Source organism: Neolamprologus multifasciatus, chromosome 23 (genome assembly GCF_963576455.1).
Source record: "Neolamprologus multifasciatus chromosome 23, fNeoMul1.2, whole genome shotgun sequence".
NCBI lineage: Eukaryota > Metazoa > Chordata > Actinopteri > Cichliformes > Cichlidae > Neolamprologus > Neolamprologus multifasciatus.
This window is the reverse complement of record NC_140460.1, coordinates 8,438,310-8,455,683: the sequence shown is the minus strand read 5'-3', so window position 1 is coordinate 8,455,683 and position 17,374 is coordinate 8,438,310. Positions and strand designations below refer to the sequence as shown.

The following is a 17,374-nucleotide window of genomic DNA, read 5'->3' as shown; positions in this document are numbered from 1 at the left end:
AAAGGCTGCAAAAGAACAGGGAGGAATGGGAAAAGGAAAACACCTATAAAGCGCACTGCACTGTGTGCCGGCGTACTTTTTCCATAGGCATGCTTCTAATGGTGGGCACATGAAGAACAGGAGGGGCGTGAAAGCTCGGGGAACCCTTAACCAATTTTTGTCCACCAGGCCACGGCAGAAGCAGATATGGTAAACACTGGTTTGTTTGTTTTTAAACCCTCTGGTTAAGGTTAAAATGGGCATGTGCAGTGAATATCAGCGCTATGTGGCCAGAAGTGTGATAATATAATTTATTTTGTGTAATAAACAACTGCAAGGATATATTGCAACAAATAGATGAGTAATACATAAAAGTAATACATAGATGAATAATGATGATGAGTTATGATGCGTAATCATGGGAACAAGTGGGTTTACAAACGGGAGCAGAAGCTGAAATAATGCCTCTACTGAAGCCAATTGCACTAAATGCACTAAATGTGCACTGTTACAAGAATATTTTTCTTTCTATTGTTTTCTATTAATTTATATAATTTTAAGTTAAGCAGGACAGAGTTCTTTTAAAGAAAGATTTACTTTTATTCTCAAAAGTTAAGCATGACAGGCTTCTGTTTAAGAAAGAGACCTGTTTTATTGTGTTAATGTTGTCATTTTGAGCTAAAAATAAATGGCTAAATGATTTTTGTTTCCCATGTCTTGATATCACAAAGAATACGCATCTACTTAAATCAAATTCAAGTCAAATGGTTAAAAAAATAATTTCACACACAAAAAAAGAGCTAAAAAATTCACCACACTGGGAAGGGTGAAGACAACTGGGTCGCCCGGCCCTGGCCACGAGGTGTCCCTTATTTATTTCTCAGGGAGTTGGCAACCCTAATTGTGCTATATTCTTGCACTAACGTGTTAGCTAGCTAGAATGGCATAAACAAACAGATATTTTAAAAAAACCAAAAAAAACCCAAATGTGAATAAATAAAACTGAAAAGAATCGACAAACTAATGATACCTTTGTGCAAAAAGTATTTTCATGAAGATGGATGAAGATAGATTCACTCTTACCTTTCCAAGATGACCACGAAGCAAACCATGTGCTTTCCTGCCTCTTGTTGTTTAGAATCTCACGTGATCTTGTGATATCGCGAGTCTTTAAGGCGGCTAACCACTCTTGTTAGATTTTATCATGTCATATCAACAAGAATAAATTTAAGAGGTGCAAAGTTGGTAAATTTCATGTAGATCTTATATGATTTTATTACGTTCACCTTGGAAACATAAATTCATTGTGTTCAAATTACATGTTAGAGTCTTGTAAATGCAATAACCACCAAATTTTACTTTTTTGAGTGTAGTGACTTTGAATGTAGTATAGTTGTTGGTGACAGGCAGGCTGGTCTAAGTATTTCAGAAACTGCTGATCTACTGAATCTTCCTTCACAACCATTTCTATGGTTACAGAGAATCTTCAAAAAGGAGAGAAACCTTTAAACTAATAAGAGGGGAGCAGTAATGAATAAATAACCACCCATTACAACCAATTTATGAAGAAAAGCATCTACAAGTACAAAATGTAAAACCTTGAACTATGCTAGGGCAGACCACTAAGAACAGTTAAACTGATTCACATTGCTTTACCAACACTGAACAAGGAAAGATTGAAAAAAATATTGCCTAGTCTGATGAATCTCAATTTCTGCTGTGACATTTGGATGGTAGAGCCAGAAGAAGAAACCTTAGTAATTTTTTTTTAATGTACTCACGTGTTTTATGTGAAAAAATCTTCATTTTTAAGGTGACTATAGTATTTCCCTCTGATAGGAAATGTGGTCAATGACATAAAAAAAGCAGTAGAAGTACCTTAAAAGTTTTCCAGTGAGTAAAGTAGTCAAATGCATATAGCCTCCATTTACCTGAGTATTCTAGCTATGTTTCACTACTACGTAAGTCGATTGTGATAAATGTAGCTTCTTTTAAGTTTAATTTTGTTTTGTTTAGGACATTGACAATGATGGTTAAATTAAAAATTAAAGGCGAGAAAAACGTTTCTTTGACTCTTATAAATATATTTTAGCTGACTTGTTGAAATTCACTCTTATCAAATCAGTGTCTCTAGTTTTAAGATTAGACTCTAAACTTTCCTTCCTTTATCCTTTAGTTATGCTGCTTTAGGGACTTCCTGTGGTACTCTGAACACCTCTTCTCCACTCACCTTCTCTCCAGGTGTTAATATGCCACTGCTGAGTGTCATTAAAATTCTCTCTCTCATAGTGTGTTTTGTCCAGTCTCTTTAAGATCGCTTCTTCCCTTTCTCCTTTCTCTTTCCCTTCACCACCAACCAGTTGAAAGGGATGGTTTCTCCCAGTTACAAAGGGGGTTTCCCTTCCCACCGTCGCAAAGTGCTTGCTCACGGGGGTTGCTCGATTGTTGGGGTTTTCTCCCAAACTGTAGGTTTTTACCTCACAGCAAAGCGCCTTGGGTCGACTTTTGCTGTGAATAAACCTGAATTGAACTGAACTACACCAATCCTCTGTCTTATTTGACTTTACGCCCCATCCAGTCGCTTAGAGACTAGTGTCACCTTCTTAAGTGTCATCACCTTATGTGGCCCCTGTAACTCCGCAGCTGTGAGCCGTTTTCGCCACTAGAGGACAACCAAAGCGCGGCGGCTGTGCGAGAGCCTCTCAGTGACGTAGATGTCATGAGACGGAAGTGAAAAAATTGTAGTCGTTAGCACTCCTGATGGTGACATGACAAATCAAACTGCATTCTAAAACACACAATCAGCGTCAGTGAAAAACCAGGTATGTATTTAATGGGATAAGTTGTGCTGCGTTCAGTGTACAGCGTTAATGAAGATGTGTTGTATACCGCCGGTTGTGCTTAATCTGTGCTTGTTTCATTGAACTGAATGAGCCCAGCCCACAACGGAGCTAATTAGCATGCTAAGTTTACATTCAGTGATACTTGTATTCAGTGTTTTGGCATTACTGAGCACTGTATACCTGAATACTGAGAGCTCTTTACGGTAACTTGTTAAAACTTCTGTGTCAGTCTGTCAGCACTTTGCTTCTGTATGCCATGTGAACATTACTCTGGCCTAAACATGATTGTCACCCCTCATAAATAGATTCTTAAAGAAGCCTCCTTCACTAACAGCAACGATGGTAAGAGATGAACCATGTACTATACTTGTTCAAATCTAGGCATTTCCAGTGCATGTGGAATTACAGTAGGTCAATTATTTACACATTTAGCCAGCTGAATAAACTGTACTCTGCTGGTATATCCTTCTCTTTTTGCTTTTGACAGCATGGCAGAGTGAAAATTAAAACTACAGCCCAGCAGGAGGAGGAGAAAAGAAAGGAGAGGGAGAAGAAGCTCAAGATATACGTAGCAGCACGTGATGCCTGTTTTTCTAAGGTGGAATATTATATTGTGCCTTATGTTGTAATAGCAATACTGCAGCATGTCTTTGGGTTAGTGTAGGGGTGTCAAACATAAGACCTGGGGGCCAGAATCAGTCCAGCAAAGACTCCAATGTACTCCACTTGATTACACCAACATTAAGTAATAACTAAACAATTAAATGACAGAAAGGTTTTTCACCTTTTTTTCTTTTACAGTGGGTCTTTTAAAAAAGAGAATTTTCTGTAAAGAACTGCAATTTTTTTTATGTACAAAAATCGGGGGGAAAAAATGAAACATTTTGTTAAAATTCTGCTTCTTTTTATTTATATCTTATGAACTAAATGTGAAGTTACTTCTTTACATTGACAGAAATGTGAGTTCCATACCTTCCATAGGTGGTTGGTCAGAACAAGGAAAAAAACAATTCAGTTTTGTCCACATTTGGATATCAGCCCCCTTTTGTCCCCTTCTAAATTTTCATCTGTCTTCTAATGTAGTCATCATTTAACATTTGTAAATAGTTAACTAATGGACAGTATTTAAACTTAATGTGATATTCATATGTAAAATGTTTTTGTGGCTCAGGTGTGTGTCTTTAACAGATAAAAATGTGTTGTGTTTTTCTCTGCCTGCTTTTCACTCCATGTATTTTCCTCACCCTCCTCACTTTCTCCTGTTTGACAGAGAAATGAGGGTATCTGGGATGATGAGGCTCTTCAGCTCACCCAGCAGCTCCTATCATCCAATCCTGACTTTGCAACCCTGTGGAACTACAGAAGAGAAATCCTAATGCACCTGGAGACTGTGAAGTTAGTACTCACAGATTCATAGTTGAACCCCTTTTTACTGAATGGCAAGTCATTTGCGGTGTCACAGGAGAATGACGATTTTGTTTCCCAATATTCTCTGCAGAGTCAAAGATGAAGTGCAGAAGATTTACGAGGCTGAGCTGTCGTTTACTGAGTCTTGCCTGAAAGTGAACCCAAAATCTTATGGCAGCTGGCACCACCGAGGTTGGGTCTCCGCCCGTTTGCCTCGACCGGACTGGGCCAGGGAGCTGACTTTGTGTGATCGCTGCTTGAGCCTGGATGACCGCAACTGTGAGTGGGAGAAAAAAATAAAAAGGAGCTGAATGTTAAAGATGTGTAATAATGCATTTTTTTAAAAGTAATCGATCTAAACCTTGTCCTTCACTACATTATTTTTACTCGTTCTGGCATGTTCTGTGTTTCTGTCTTGCCCAGTCCATTGCTGGGATTACCGCCGAATGGTTGTAAAGATGTCTGGCGTGCCTGTAGATCAGGAGTTGGCATTTACTGATCGTCTTATTGGCTCCAACTTTTCCAACTACTCCAGCTGGCACTACCGTAGCACCCTTCTGCCTCTGCTTCACCCAGAGTCTCCAGAGCCCCCATCACCATGCCGTGAGCCTCCCCAGTCCTCCCCCCCACCTTCTCCGCAAACCCATTCCCATCGGGTCTGTGAAGAGCAACTACTAAAAGGTAAACTGCAGTTCCCAATAGCAACTGATAGGGGGCAGTGTAAGTCTTTATTATCCTTAAGTAAAAGGTGGTATTTTGCAAATGAAGTCAGATTGTATATTCTATTACAGTGAAATTGTATTAACTACTTTCAGAATATGAGCTTGTACAGAACGCTTTCTTCACTGACCCGAATGACCAGAGCGCGTGGTTTTACTATCGCTGGCTGTTAGGCAGAGGTATGTCTATTGGTCGTAGTGTCTGTAAGTATGAACGAGAATACATTTCAGCTTTGCTGTGCTTTGTAAAACACAAGTTCTTTGTCTTTTTAACAGCGGAGCGTGAAGAGATGATAAGCTGTGTGTATGTGAATCGGGATGAGGAGAGAGTGGCTGTGGCCTTCTCCAGGCCTGTGAATGTCAGTATCTCCACTTTTTCTTCACTTAGAAAATGCTGTAATGGAATTCAGGATGAGCTGTTCTTTATTTTATTTTTTTAATAAGGTGACCTAAATAAATACCATGGCATTTTAGGGTTCATTGTCCTAAAGAAATTAAATGTGACAATATTCAAAAGTAGACTTGCAGATACATTTTTTTTTCACATAAGTACTTTAATTTGTCCTTTTAGAAAATTATATACTCTTTTTTTAATTTTTTTTAGTTAGTTAGATGTTGTAGATTTGTGATATGTAATGGTATGACTGTGCACTCACCATCTACTTCTTTAGCTACACCTTGTTAGTACTTTTTACTCCAGAATTCCCTTAAGCCTTTATGACACATTCAAAAAGGTGCTGGAAGCACTTTCTCAAAGATTTAGGTCTAAAGAGGTCTATAGAGTTGCTGCAGATTTTCTGGCCACTCGTCAGTGATATGAATCTCCCGTTCCCTCACATCTCAAAAGTTGTTTTGGTCTGAGATGTGACTGTGGAGGCCATTTCAGTACAGCGAGCCTCCTGTCATCTTCAGGAAAACAGTTTGAGATGATTTCAACTTTATGATACGTGGCAAGCAACCATCACAAGATGGGTACACTGTGGACATGATGGGATGAACTCAGGTGTTTAACAATGTTCCTTTCCACTAAGGGATCCAAGGTGTGCCAAGAAAATGTCCCCCAAACCATTACATCAACCTGCACTGTTGGTACAAGGCAGAATGGATTCGTGATTTCATGTTTATGCTAAATTTGAACCTATCATCTTTGTGTTTGATATGTTTATTGATTAGCATTCAAATATCTCAGTGAAGACAGAACAAAGATTTACCACAAAGCAAGAAAGCATGAGACAAGGCTAATCAAAAGGTATTGGCTGAAGCATTTGCTTATTACGCCAACCCTTTTAACAAAAGATCTTTTAGCATGCAGCTCCTGTACACAGGGCTCGAAGCAAATAATAAAATTCAATTCAATTCAATTTCATTTATATAGCGCCAAATCACAACAAATGTCGCCTCAAGGCGCTTCATAGATACAGAGAGAAAAGCCCAACAATCATATGACCCCCTATGAGCAAGCACTTTGGCGACAGTGGGAAGGAAAAACTCCCTTTTAACAGGAAGAAACCTCCGGCAGAACCCGGCTCAGGGAGGGGCGGCCATCTGCTGCGACCGGTTGGGGTGAGAGAAGGCAAACAAAGCAAAAACAAAACAAACAAACAAACAAACAAGAAAAAACACCACCACCTTAGTAAGTAACTACATCAAAGCAAAAGAATCAAGAGGTTTTCTGTTTTTTGTTTTTGTTTTTGTTTTTTGTTTTTTTTGGGGTTTTTTTGTTTGTTTTTTGTTTTTTTGTTTTTTTTGGTTTTTTTTGCTCTTTTCATTCTTGATATATATATTTTTCTAATACTCTATTTTTAAACATATTTTTAAACAAGGAAAATGAACTACACCTTTTTAAATCACTGTCATAACTATTCCACAGGTTAACTCCTCTAACAGAAACACATCTCTGCTTTATATTTGTCCTTATCTTGTTTTTTTTAAAGACATCTGTTCCCCTTAAGTCATATTGACTCTCTCTGACTTTGAACAGCTTCTGAGTACTGGGGCAAAGCAAGTTATTTTGTGCTTTATACATTATCTGTGCCATTTTATATTCAACTAAATCATAAAATTTCAGGGTATTCAGATTAATAAACAAAATGTTAGTTGGTTCTATATAGTTTGATTGGTTTATAATTCTTATAGCTCTTTTTTGCAACTTGAAAATAGGAAGAGTGTTCGTTTTATATGCATTACCCCATATCTCCAGACAGTAAGTCATATATGGAAGCAACAGAGTACAATAGAGTGTGTATAATGATTTTTTGTTCAGGACATGCTTTGTTTTATAGAGAATAGCAATGGTTTTTGACATTTTTGTTTTCACATGGTTTATATGAGACTTCCAACTCAGCTTATCATCAATTATAACTCCAAGAAATTTATTTTCGTACACTCTTTCAATTTCAATTCCATTAACCCTGATTTTAGATACATTTTTCATATGTCTAGTGCCAAAAATAATCAATTTTGTTTTCTTTATATTTAATGATAACTTATTTACATCAAACCAGTTTTTTAATATATTTAACTCCTTTTCCGCTGTAGTCAGAAGTTGTTCTAGGTTTTTACCTGAGCAATACAGAGTGGTATCATCAGCAAACAATACAAATTTTAACAGTTTGGAAATGCTACATATGTCATTTATGTATAATATAAATAATTTAGGGCCCAGCACAGAGCCCTGAGGAACACCACAAGTTACCTTCAACTGCTTAGATTTTACATTATTGAATTCGACATATTGATATCTGTCATCCAGGTAACTTTTCATCCACTTGTATGCTAACCCTCTTATGCCATATCTCTCTAGTTTATTCATTAATATAGAATGATCAATCGTATCAAACGCCTTTTTTAAGTCTATAAAAACACCAACAGTATATTCCTTATTATCTATAGCATTAGATATCCCTTCTACAAGTTCCATCACTGCCATCGAAGTGGACCTTTTCACTCTAAAGCCATATTGGTTATCACTTAGGAGATTATGCTTCTCAATATATTTATCAAGTCTATTAACAAATAACTTTTCTAAAATTTTTGAGAACTGTGGGAGCAGTGATATTGGCCTATAATTGGTAAACTGACTTCTCTCTCCGTTTTTATGGATTGGAATAACTTTTGCTATTTTCATTTGTGAGGGAAATACACCAGTTTGAAAGGACAGATTACAAATGTATGCGAAAGGTTGCACTATATATTCTATAATACTTTTAACTAATATCATGTCAATACCAAAACAGTCAGTGGACTTTTTATTTTTAAATGTCTTCACAATGTTAATTATTTATCTGAATGTTGTAGCATATATTGAGACTCATTAGACCAGGCATGTTTTTTATTTGCCACTTGTCTAACTTTGGTGAGTCTTTGCAAATTAACATTGCCTTTGTATCAACTTGAAGCTGTCTGGATTTTCTATTTTTGAGACCATTCACTACGAGCTCTAGAGATGGCTGTGCAAGAAAATCCCAGTGGACCATTTCTTTTTGAAAGACTTACACCAGGCCGCCTTGCACCAACAACTCTGGTACTCAAATAGGTGTCACTTAAAAACACGTTTCAATTTTAACTTCAGCCGGTGGTCTTGACCATGTCTACATGCACTGAATTGCTGCCGTGTGATTGGCTGATTAGATTAGCTAAAAAAGCAACTGAGCAGGTGTACCTGATGAAGTGACTGGAGAGTGTAGATTTAGGTATTTATGATGTGCATATAATCATGTGCAAAGTGGAGTTTGTGTGTGAGCAAGAAAAGAGTTTTCCTCTGCTGTCATGGAGACTGTGACAGTTTTGGAAAAGTGAAGACTGGTAAGATGTGTCTGACCAGTTTTTTGTTGTTTTTTTAAACAAAGTTGCCTTCATATGGTACCCTGTCTAGACTTGCTGAACGTTCTCCCTGCTTTTGTCCTGTCAGGCGCAGTCAGTCGGCTTGTTCCTCGTCCTTGACGGTCAGCCCCAGAGAGTGGAGTGGAGGAGTGTCCATCCGCGCTTTAAACAGAGCCCTGTTTGGGTATCCTTTTCCATTGTGACTTAAAACTGACAGGTTACCCCTGCAGAGAATAAGAATACTTTACCTGGTGTGCTGCTGATTGAACAGCGTACTGGTTTAGCATTCTGCTCTTATCATTCTGCACGTACCTCATGCTGCTAAGACTCTGTGGTATGTGCATCAAGAGAAAAGGTTTCATCATGAAAGTTTGATCAGTGCACTGCAGTGGAATGTTATGTTGGCTTTAGCGCACTAGTGAAGGGAGTTCCTTGTCAGAGTGCTTGTCAGAGTTTAGTAATACGTGACATCATGTTTAGACTGACTATTAAAGTTGATAGCTGAAGTTATTACTTTTGGAAAGAGTATCTCTAAGATTAGTTTCGTTTCTGACCTCAGAGGCCAAGCTAACAAGATGGAAAAATGGTTAAAACTCCAACTGTATTAGTAGTATGTAGAACAACTTCATTGCTTTATGGTTCAGTGGCACTAGAGTAAAACTAGGATGGCAACCTCCTGGCGACTGGGAAAAATTGGTGCTTGCCTGGGATTTATTCAATACCAACTGGTCGCCTAGAGGTTAAATGTCGAGCACCTTTAACCTTGCACAGGTTTGCTTGATGTGAGGCAACCTTATTTATAATTTTAGTACCACAACAAGTCACATTGTAATTACCAATGTGAACCAATTCAATCACAAACTGTTAGCAGACTCATTCCATCTTATTACCACTTTATCACTTATATATATATTTTTTGAAGATGGCAGCTGACAACAAGCGGTCACAGACTAAGTCTCTGTCTCGTCTCAGTCTCAAACTACTGGTTTTCCTTGTGTGACTGTAGAGTTACCATTACATTTGGGTAAAGAGTAGGGAAAAAGCAAATACCAGTACCATACAAATTGATACATGTTTTCCCGGTAAGCAGTTAAAAGCAATGGGAGTGGCATATAAGGAGAAAAACTTTGGAGTAATAATCAGGATTTTCTTCTAAGTGTGCAGTATGTAACACATTGGTCGTAAGCAATGTGTAAGTGGGCAGACTTAACACCGTCTTCATAGGGTGATGGCATTTGCACAGTAGTTATGGAAATGACCCTCATTGATATGCAAGGTCAGTAATTAGTAAAATATCCTCGATAGCTGTCATTCACATCCATATTCATTCACAGTTCCACGTGAATATTTTATTTTTTAAACCAGATGCAGTCATTCGCTCAGAAACAGGAGTCTTCTTTACCTAAGGCTGCTTCTCTCTTTGGTATATTCTAAAATGTTTTGTCTGAAACAAAGTGCTCAGTGCTCTTTGTAAATCTAAATGAACTTATCAAAGCCTCAATAAAGCCTGGAGATTTAATATTTTAGTCATAATGCCCGGCTCTACCAGGCTGCCGTATTGGCCCTGGAAATCAGCCATGGATTTAGTATGCACGCTCACACTGTGTGCCTGGGCGGGTTTGCTTTAAGGTGACTAATTTATGTTCAAATCAAATACTTCCGTTTCACTTTTGGAATACATAATTCATGTTTGGAGGTTTTCTCTCCTTAGCAAAGGCTTAGATATGCAATCTGCCTCCTGGAACGATTAGCGACATCACCAATGAACGCAACCTGACTGTGCACTGGACTGAAAAACACACTCATAGGGACTGTGCTCTCTACACAGGTGACACATATACATATCTACCATGCTGTGTTCTTTCAAAGGCAGGATGATGACTTTCATGACACTCTGAACATTTAACTTTCATAGGTCGAACTGAGAGTTGGTGTAGGGACTCTGCCACAGATCAGGAACTTTTCAGGTACTTTTGTTTTTGGAACAACTGAAACATTTTGTAGTTTGCCTTCTTTAGGGATTAGGAACCAGATATGGTCTTTTTTTGCAGGAGCGAACTTTCAGTAGAAAAGACTTCTGTGCTACAGTCGGAGTTACAGTCGGTCAAGCAGCTACAAGAATTGGAGCCACTCAATAAATGTAAGTGCTTTTTCTTGTATGTTACAGGGTTTACAGGAAATCACCAGCTTCACACAGAAACAGATCTGTGGCTCTTTTTTTTTTACATTGTGTGCATGTGTATGAATTTTGTAAAACTCAGCAAAGCCTCGATTCAGACAGGCCACAAAGTTGAGCTCAGCCCACAATCAGCTGATAACAGGTGATCTAAAATAGGAGCCCATATCAGCTGAGTCCAGCTGAGAAATATCACATAAAGTGTGCTATTTTAGGTGTTTTAGCCTGCCTACCCTTGCTGCTTGTTCTTCAAGCTGCTTTGCGACCTGCATTCACCCCTCTTTTTCACGCTGTGCCCTACTAAATGTGAATCTGATTCCTGCATAATTAAGAATATGGTTTTGGTGTTGTTTTTAAGTACTAATCTCTTGAGTAATTGTTCTCTAAAAGAAGTGGAGCCCACTAGTGGGGAATAGAGACACTACTTGGGCTGACCCTGGGGAAAATTATGGAGTGAAACTAACTAGAATAAATATGATTTGCAGGAAAAACACACAAGCAAATGTTTGCTGATGCTATCTGGTTGACCTTTACGTCACTAAAGTCAATTTCTATCCATTTGTGTTGTCATTGATTGATAAAGAATTGTGGGGTGTGAGTATTTTTTTCAGCTTCTGAAATGGAGAATGCCACAAAATCTTTAAGAATCTCTGGCCTATAAACATACTTGCATAATACATTAGCATTATAACTGTGTGCAATGTGGTTGCGAAACTTTGCAGGTGTGTAGTTGACATTTTCATGAAAGGCAGCTTTGATGATGGGAGTTAAGGGACGTATTGGTGAGATGGTGTGCTTGTTCCCATTACAAGATTAGGTTGAGCATTGAAGTTTGATGTTGCTGGTGATAAAGGTCTTATACAACCACTGACTGCTAGCTTTGCCTCGGCAGGGTGCTTACTGACCATTATTCTCCTGATGAGGGCACTGGACCCTCTGGGATACGAACAGGAGATGCTTGCTCATTTTAGAACACTCAAAGTGAGTATAATCCACATACAGTCCAGTATATGGGACTGGCAATAAATGCATTTGTCTACAATGCAGTCAGCAATCACTAATTAAATGGCTTTATTCACTAGGAAGTGGATTCCATGCGCTCTGCATATTACAGTGACCTGTGCAGCAAGTTTATGATTGAAAACACCATCCTGAAAATGGAGTATGCTGAAGTGCGCGTCTTCAGCATTTCGGAGAAGGTTGGGTCACAATAACAAGACATCAGATTTCCCTGAAACCTTTTGTGCTGATTAGGAAGGTGCTTAAATTTGATTTCTTTTTTTCTTTGTAACAGAACCTGACCACTTTATGCCACCTGGACCAGCTGTTGTTGGTTACCCATATCAATCTGTCCTCTAATCACCTGCAGCGGCTGCCTCCTCAGTTTGCCATGTTGCAGTGTCTCGAGGTGATGAAGCTGCAATTGAAATCCAATTTGCTCTCCTGCATGGACAGTGATTCTTTTCCTCTTTTGTGTCTGCACCTATAGATTAGAAAAGGAAAGACAGATATTGATGAAATTCTTCTCCTGCAATTCAGTGACTTCTTCATATTTGCAGGTCTTGGAGGCTGATAACAACGCCATAGAAAACCTGGAGGGAGTTTATCACCTTCCCAAACTGGAGGAAGTCCTCTTGAAAAACAACAGTATCCTTAAGTTAGTAGTGTGTTCTGGATCTCCATTCATCCTTCAGAATTAGTGTCATAGGGATCAGTTTATATTGTCTGTTTGTCTTTTCACAGGGAACTAGTGACTCAAGAAATGTGTTAATTAGTTCTGAGTGGCTCAGTGCTTCAAAACAATCCTGTAAAGAGTGCGAACAGCTGATGTAAAAGACACGCTACGCACGAAGATTGTGTTTACAGCATTTAGAAAATTGCACTTTTAACAAGACTCTTCAGCTCAATACATGAATAATTTATTTTACCTACGTCTGAATCGATCTGGTAAATAAAAACAGCACCGCAATTTCACCGAACAAACAGCATCATTAAGAAGCGAAGAAACATTTATCAACACATCATCACCACAGACTCCCTCCTCTTCATGCTTCACTTCCCCTGCTACACTTGGGAGGAATTAATGTGATTTGCAGGTTATGATGAGGATAGTTACTGTTTTTCTTTTTTTCCTCTGGCAATCACAGTTGCTATTGTTGTTTTGACTGCTCCATGTTTTATTTTTAGAAGAATGAATTTATATCTCAGTGTCATATTTGTCATTTAGATCTTACTTTTTACACCTGTGCTTGGAATATGTGCATCAGAGCTCATGTTATTCATTGTTACTGATGTTACCACAGCACACTGCAAGGGATTTTCATTAACTCAAACATGCAGAAATCTCTACATTGGCAGATCTTCAGACGTTGGCATCCTGCCCCAAGCTGAAACGCCTTGACCTCGGTGGAAACCCCGTCACTCAAACGGCCAATGTCGAGTCGGAGTTAGCCGAACTGCTGCCCTCAGTCACAGACCTCCTGCTCTGATCCAACGCAGGGCAGGAATCACTGCCATCTTTGTTCTGTCGTTCAGTTGTCCTTCACGTTCTGAGCTGTTTTTGGTGGTGAGTGGGTGTCATCTTGTGACTGTGTCTGTTCCACCTGTTTTGGAAAAATGTCAGTCACAGTGAACCCTGTTGGTCTGAAAGCCTCATACTTCGGAGCAAATGTCAGAACCCTCTCTAGCATCTTCAGCAAAAAGTCAACATTTCTGTGTGTATGTGTGTATGAGTGAGTGCGTAATAACCAATGTTGCATTTCTTTGTGTGTGTACAAATGTCTTTAATGCAACAGACCAGTGCATGCAGAAACATTAATAATGAAGTAAACTAATTATGGATTGGCAGCGATGATGGCTTATTGCTTCCAAAAGCTTAATGGCTGACTTTAAAGAAAACGTTATACTGGGTGATCAGAGTATTGCATCACTCTCTACAGATTTTGTTTTAAGGTCGGTTAATGCATTTGATTTATGACATTATACTGTTGCACAGTAAGTCACAGATCCAGTAATAAACAGCACACATTGTGTCACTGCCTTCCAGTAAGCCTCTTGTGACTTTTTTCCACTGAAAGAAAAATGCATGCCTTAAAGTAAAGGTTCATAATGGTTAACTCACATTATGATCTTAAATGTCTCATTTCTGTAATAGTGGTGAGGATGTGGTGGAGCTCAACTACAATGTAAAGTACCAGCCAGACTTTCTTGGTCTTGAACAGTAGTTCGATATTGCAGTTTGGCAGGTATACGACAACATTTTTGCTCCACCAAGGTGATTTCAAAAACATTAACTGAAAGCTTGTGTCATATATATCAGGATGGTGTGTAGGGTATCCCTAAAGATTTTGTGTAAAGAATGAAGAAGTGGGAAGCTTTAAAAACATCTACAGTGAAGAGTATATGAATGTCATGTCCTTAAGAAATATCCAAAAATCCAGCAAAGACCTGACACAGGAGAGGTGCATCTGGCCTTTAGATGATTCATCTACTGTGTGCGGAAGTTTCATCAGAAATGAAGGGAAATGGGGAGAAAAGGCCGTCATATACCAATCACACAAGAAATGGATTGAGAATAGCTGGTAGCAGGTCTTAAGGAGTGATGAATAAAAAAATTTGGACTCACAAATTGTTGTCAGTATATACACAGGACGTCAGGAAATAGGTATAAGGGTGTGTCTACCGTCTGTAAACCATGGTGGAGGTTCTGTTATGGGGCTGAATTTCAGCCAGTGGCTGAAAAGCACAGTTGATTGAATTATGAATGCAGATAAGTATAGTCAGATTTTGAGCCACCATGCAAAAAAGCATCTATTTGCAGACGACTTCATTAATAACGGTGATCCCAAACACACTGCCAAAGCAGTAGACTCATACCCAGGGCGCAGGCAAGTATTATTAAAGCAGTATGGGATCATTTTAACAGGAATTGGGGAAAAAGTCAGCCAACATCCCAAAAAAGAGCGTTAAATGTCTTTCAAGACAAAAAAAAGTACTTACTCTAAACTCCCGAAATCTTCATTTTAAAGCCTTGGTGTTTAGTTTTTGTTTTTTACCCAGATGTGGCCATGTTTAGGAGCAGTATTTATTAATTATAAACTGCCAGGTGCATAGTGGAAATTACCATACAAAAGAAACATCCGACTCACTGGAACTGGAGCAAAGACTTTTTAGATGTGCTGTACATGGGTTGTGCATGTTATTTGTCAGTTAACTCTATTACAGAAGCTTTGAAATGCACCACAGGTACAGAACGTTCAGTTCTGTGACTCCAATTAGCAAACGTGACAGGGTGCAGATAGGGTTGGGCTTCAGCTGCTGTGCTGCCACACCTGTCAGTCAAGGTGGCCAAGGCTAACTTTAAGTCTAAACTAAATGAAAGCAGGTGGATTATAAAAACAGAGAAAATAGCTATAGAGACCAAAACAGTTGTTTTTGTCCTCTTGTTTAATTGTTTTACTAGGCTGCAAATATATTTTTTCTAATGTAAAGCTGGGCACTTAAACATAGAGTCTATGGGTATTATGCTTGGGTGAACTTCAAATCCAGAAGCACGTAAATGTCACACCCAACTGGAGGTCTGAGCACTCTTTGGGAAAATTAAGTAGATATTATCCTCCTTCCATTGATCTTTTTTTTTCTTTTTGAGTAGGCTTATATGACTGGCCTGAAAAAATATGTATCTACTTTCATGTATGATTCCAAACTCAGGTGTGCCAGAGCGACTAGCGGTGTGTCACCCGGTCCACCCTTAAGTGATGCCACCTTCATTGTTCATTTGTTTGCCTTTTCGAGTGAAGAGCTGGGATGTTGCAACACATCAGGTTTGTTTGACTGTGATGTCATTTTTAAGACGGAATTGCATTAGGCGAAAACTTTTCTTTGGGAGTGTCTAAAAACAATAAAAGAAGCTGAGAAAAGTGAATTAGAAATATGGCACGCCTTTGTACTCAAAGAAATGTTTGTCATAGTCACTGTCAGCCTGGCACCTCTTGAAGGTTATGCTGCACTCATCATATCAGTATATTACAAACAAATCAAAAGCTGTAAGGAGTTTTAGGCATTCGAGCTGTGATTGTAACTTACAATGCAACTGTTCTTTCCCCCTGACAGCTGTCTCTGAATTGGCTAAGAAGTATAGACAAGATACGTATATAGCTGCACATTATGTCTACTTGACATTAATTGTTACATGTAACAATAGCTACGGGCTTTTAAAGTTAGGTTTAGGGCAAGGTTGTGCTGCTAGTTTACATCCGCTACTAGTTACCTTAAGAGGGCGTTTCAAGACCCTTACCAAATTAGTATGTAATGTGAAAGTGTGGTCTGGGCAAAGTCAAAGACAGTTATGGTTTCAGAAAATCTTCAGAAACTGAACATGTTGTATATCGTGTCTATTTTATATAGGAGAGAGCTGACAGAGTTCAAAGAGGACTTTAATTCTTGGCCTTGACAACAGTGAAATAGTAAAACAGCATAGAGTCATTATGTATGGTACACATAAGGAACAGATTGCATACAGAGGCACATGTTTTTTGATCATTTCTTTAAATACACAGACTAGTTGTTTGGTGTTTTTAACATAAATTTAATGTTTATTACTGTTGATTTCATATTATTATTTATAAATGGTATTACAACAATTTTTTATGATAGTGGCGAGGATAGGCTTTAATCGTTGTAATGGTAGTACATGTATCTAAGTCCCAAAAGGTCCAAAATTCTCATCCCATTTTCACCTTCAAAAATATAGGTAAAGTTTTCCAGCATCTACTTCTACCGTTTTAAGAGGACAAATGTATTTTACCTGTACCCAATCTGAGAGATTTCTACCTAAATATCTAATGTTACCTGACTGTAGTGAAGTGGTGAAGGTGTTCTGAAAATGACAACTTAGAGGCAGAAGTGAATTGAAATTCATAACTAAGCATTCAGACCACGAGTCTGCTTGCTAAAACTGACTGACGGGGTATCAAAAAATGAAATAAAATAAATAAAATAATAATAATAATAATGAAGAAAAACACTCTCCCTGGTCTTTGAAACATTAATTAAGGATTAACCATCCATTTATTAATGTCACATAGGTTATGCATATGGTTCAAATAGATCTGCAGTTGAAAGTTTATGAGCAAATTCTCATCCTGGGTCAAAATTGACCTGGACCATATGCAGGCATCAAATATGAACACTATGTAAGGGTTAAAGGACACATGTAAACAATTCTGCAGTCATACAATGATGTCACAAGATGTTAACATGAGCATTTTTCCGTGCCTTAAAGCTAATCAAGATAATAATCATCACATCATATGTCAGTCTTGTTATTATTAATCTGCTGAGCAACATGAAAAGTTGGAAATCAATGAATAACCCCCCGCCCCCAATGTAAACTCCTGAAAGGAAAGTTTTGGGAGCCTCTTGAAAAA

General features: G+C 38.4%; 1 protein-coding gene across 1 annotated transcript; it reads left to right on the top strand.

The window, feature by feature from the left end:
* Nucleotides 1–2,667: 2,667 nt before the first annotated feature.
* Nucleotides 2,668–13,991, top strand: rabggta (Rab geranylgeranyltransferase subunit alpha). Its single transcript, XM_085151555.1, has 17 exons — nucleotides 2,668–2,801; nucleotides 3,128–3,164; nucleotides 3,310–3,420; nucleotides 4,093–4,217; nucleotides 4,321–4,508; nucleotides 4,653–4,910; nucleotides 5,045–5,128; nucleotides 5,225–5,307; nucleotides 8,859–8,954; nucleotides 10,493–10,598; nucleotides 10,686–10,737; nucleotides 10,822–10,910; nucleotides 11,839–11,927; nucleotides 12,029–12,145; nucleotides 12,241–12,354; nucleotides 12,506–12,593; nucleotides 13,287–13,991. Exons 2-17 carry the CDS (start codon nucleotides 3,162–3,164, stop codon nucleotides 13,433–13,435), a joined length of 1,752 nt encoding a protein of 583 aa, XP_085007681.1. The 5' UTR covers nucleotides 2,668–2,801; nucleotides 3,128–3,161; the 3' UTR covers nucleotides 13,436–13,991.
* Nucleotides 13,992–17,374: the final 3,383 nt, after the last annotated feature.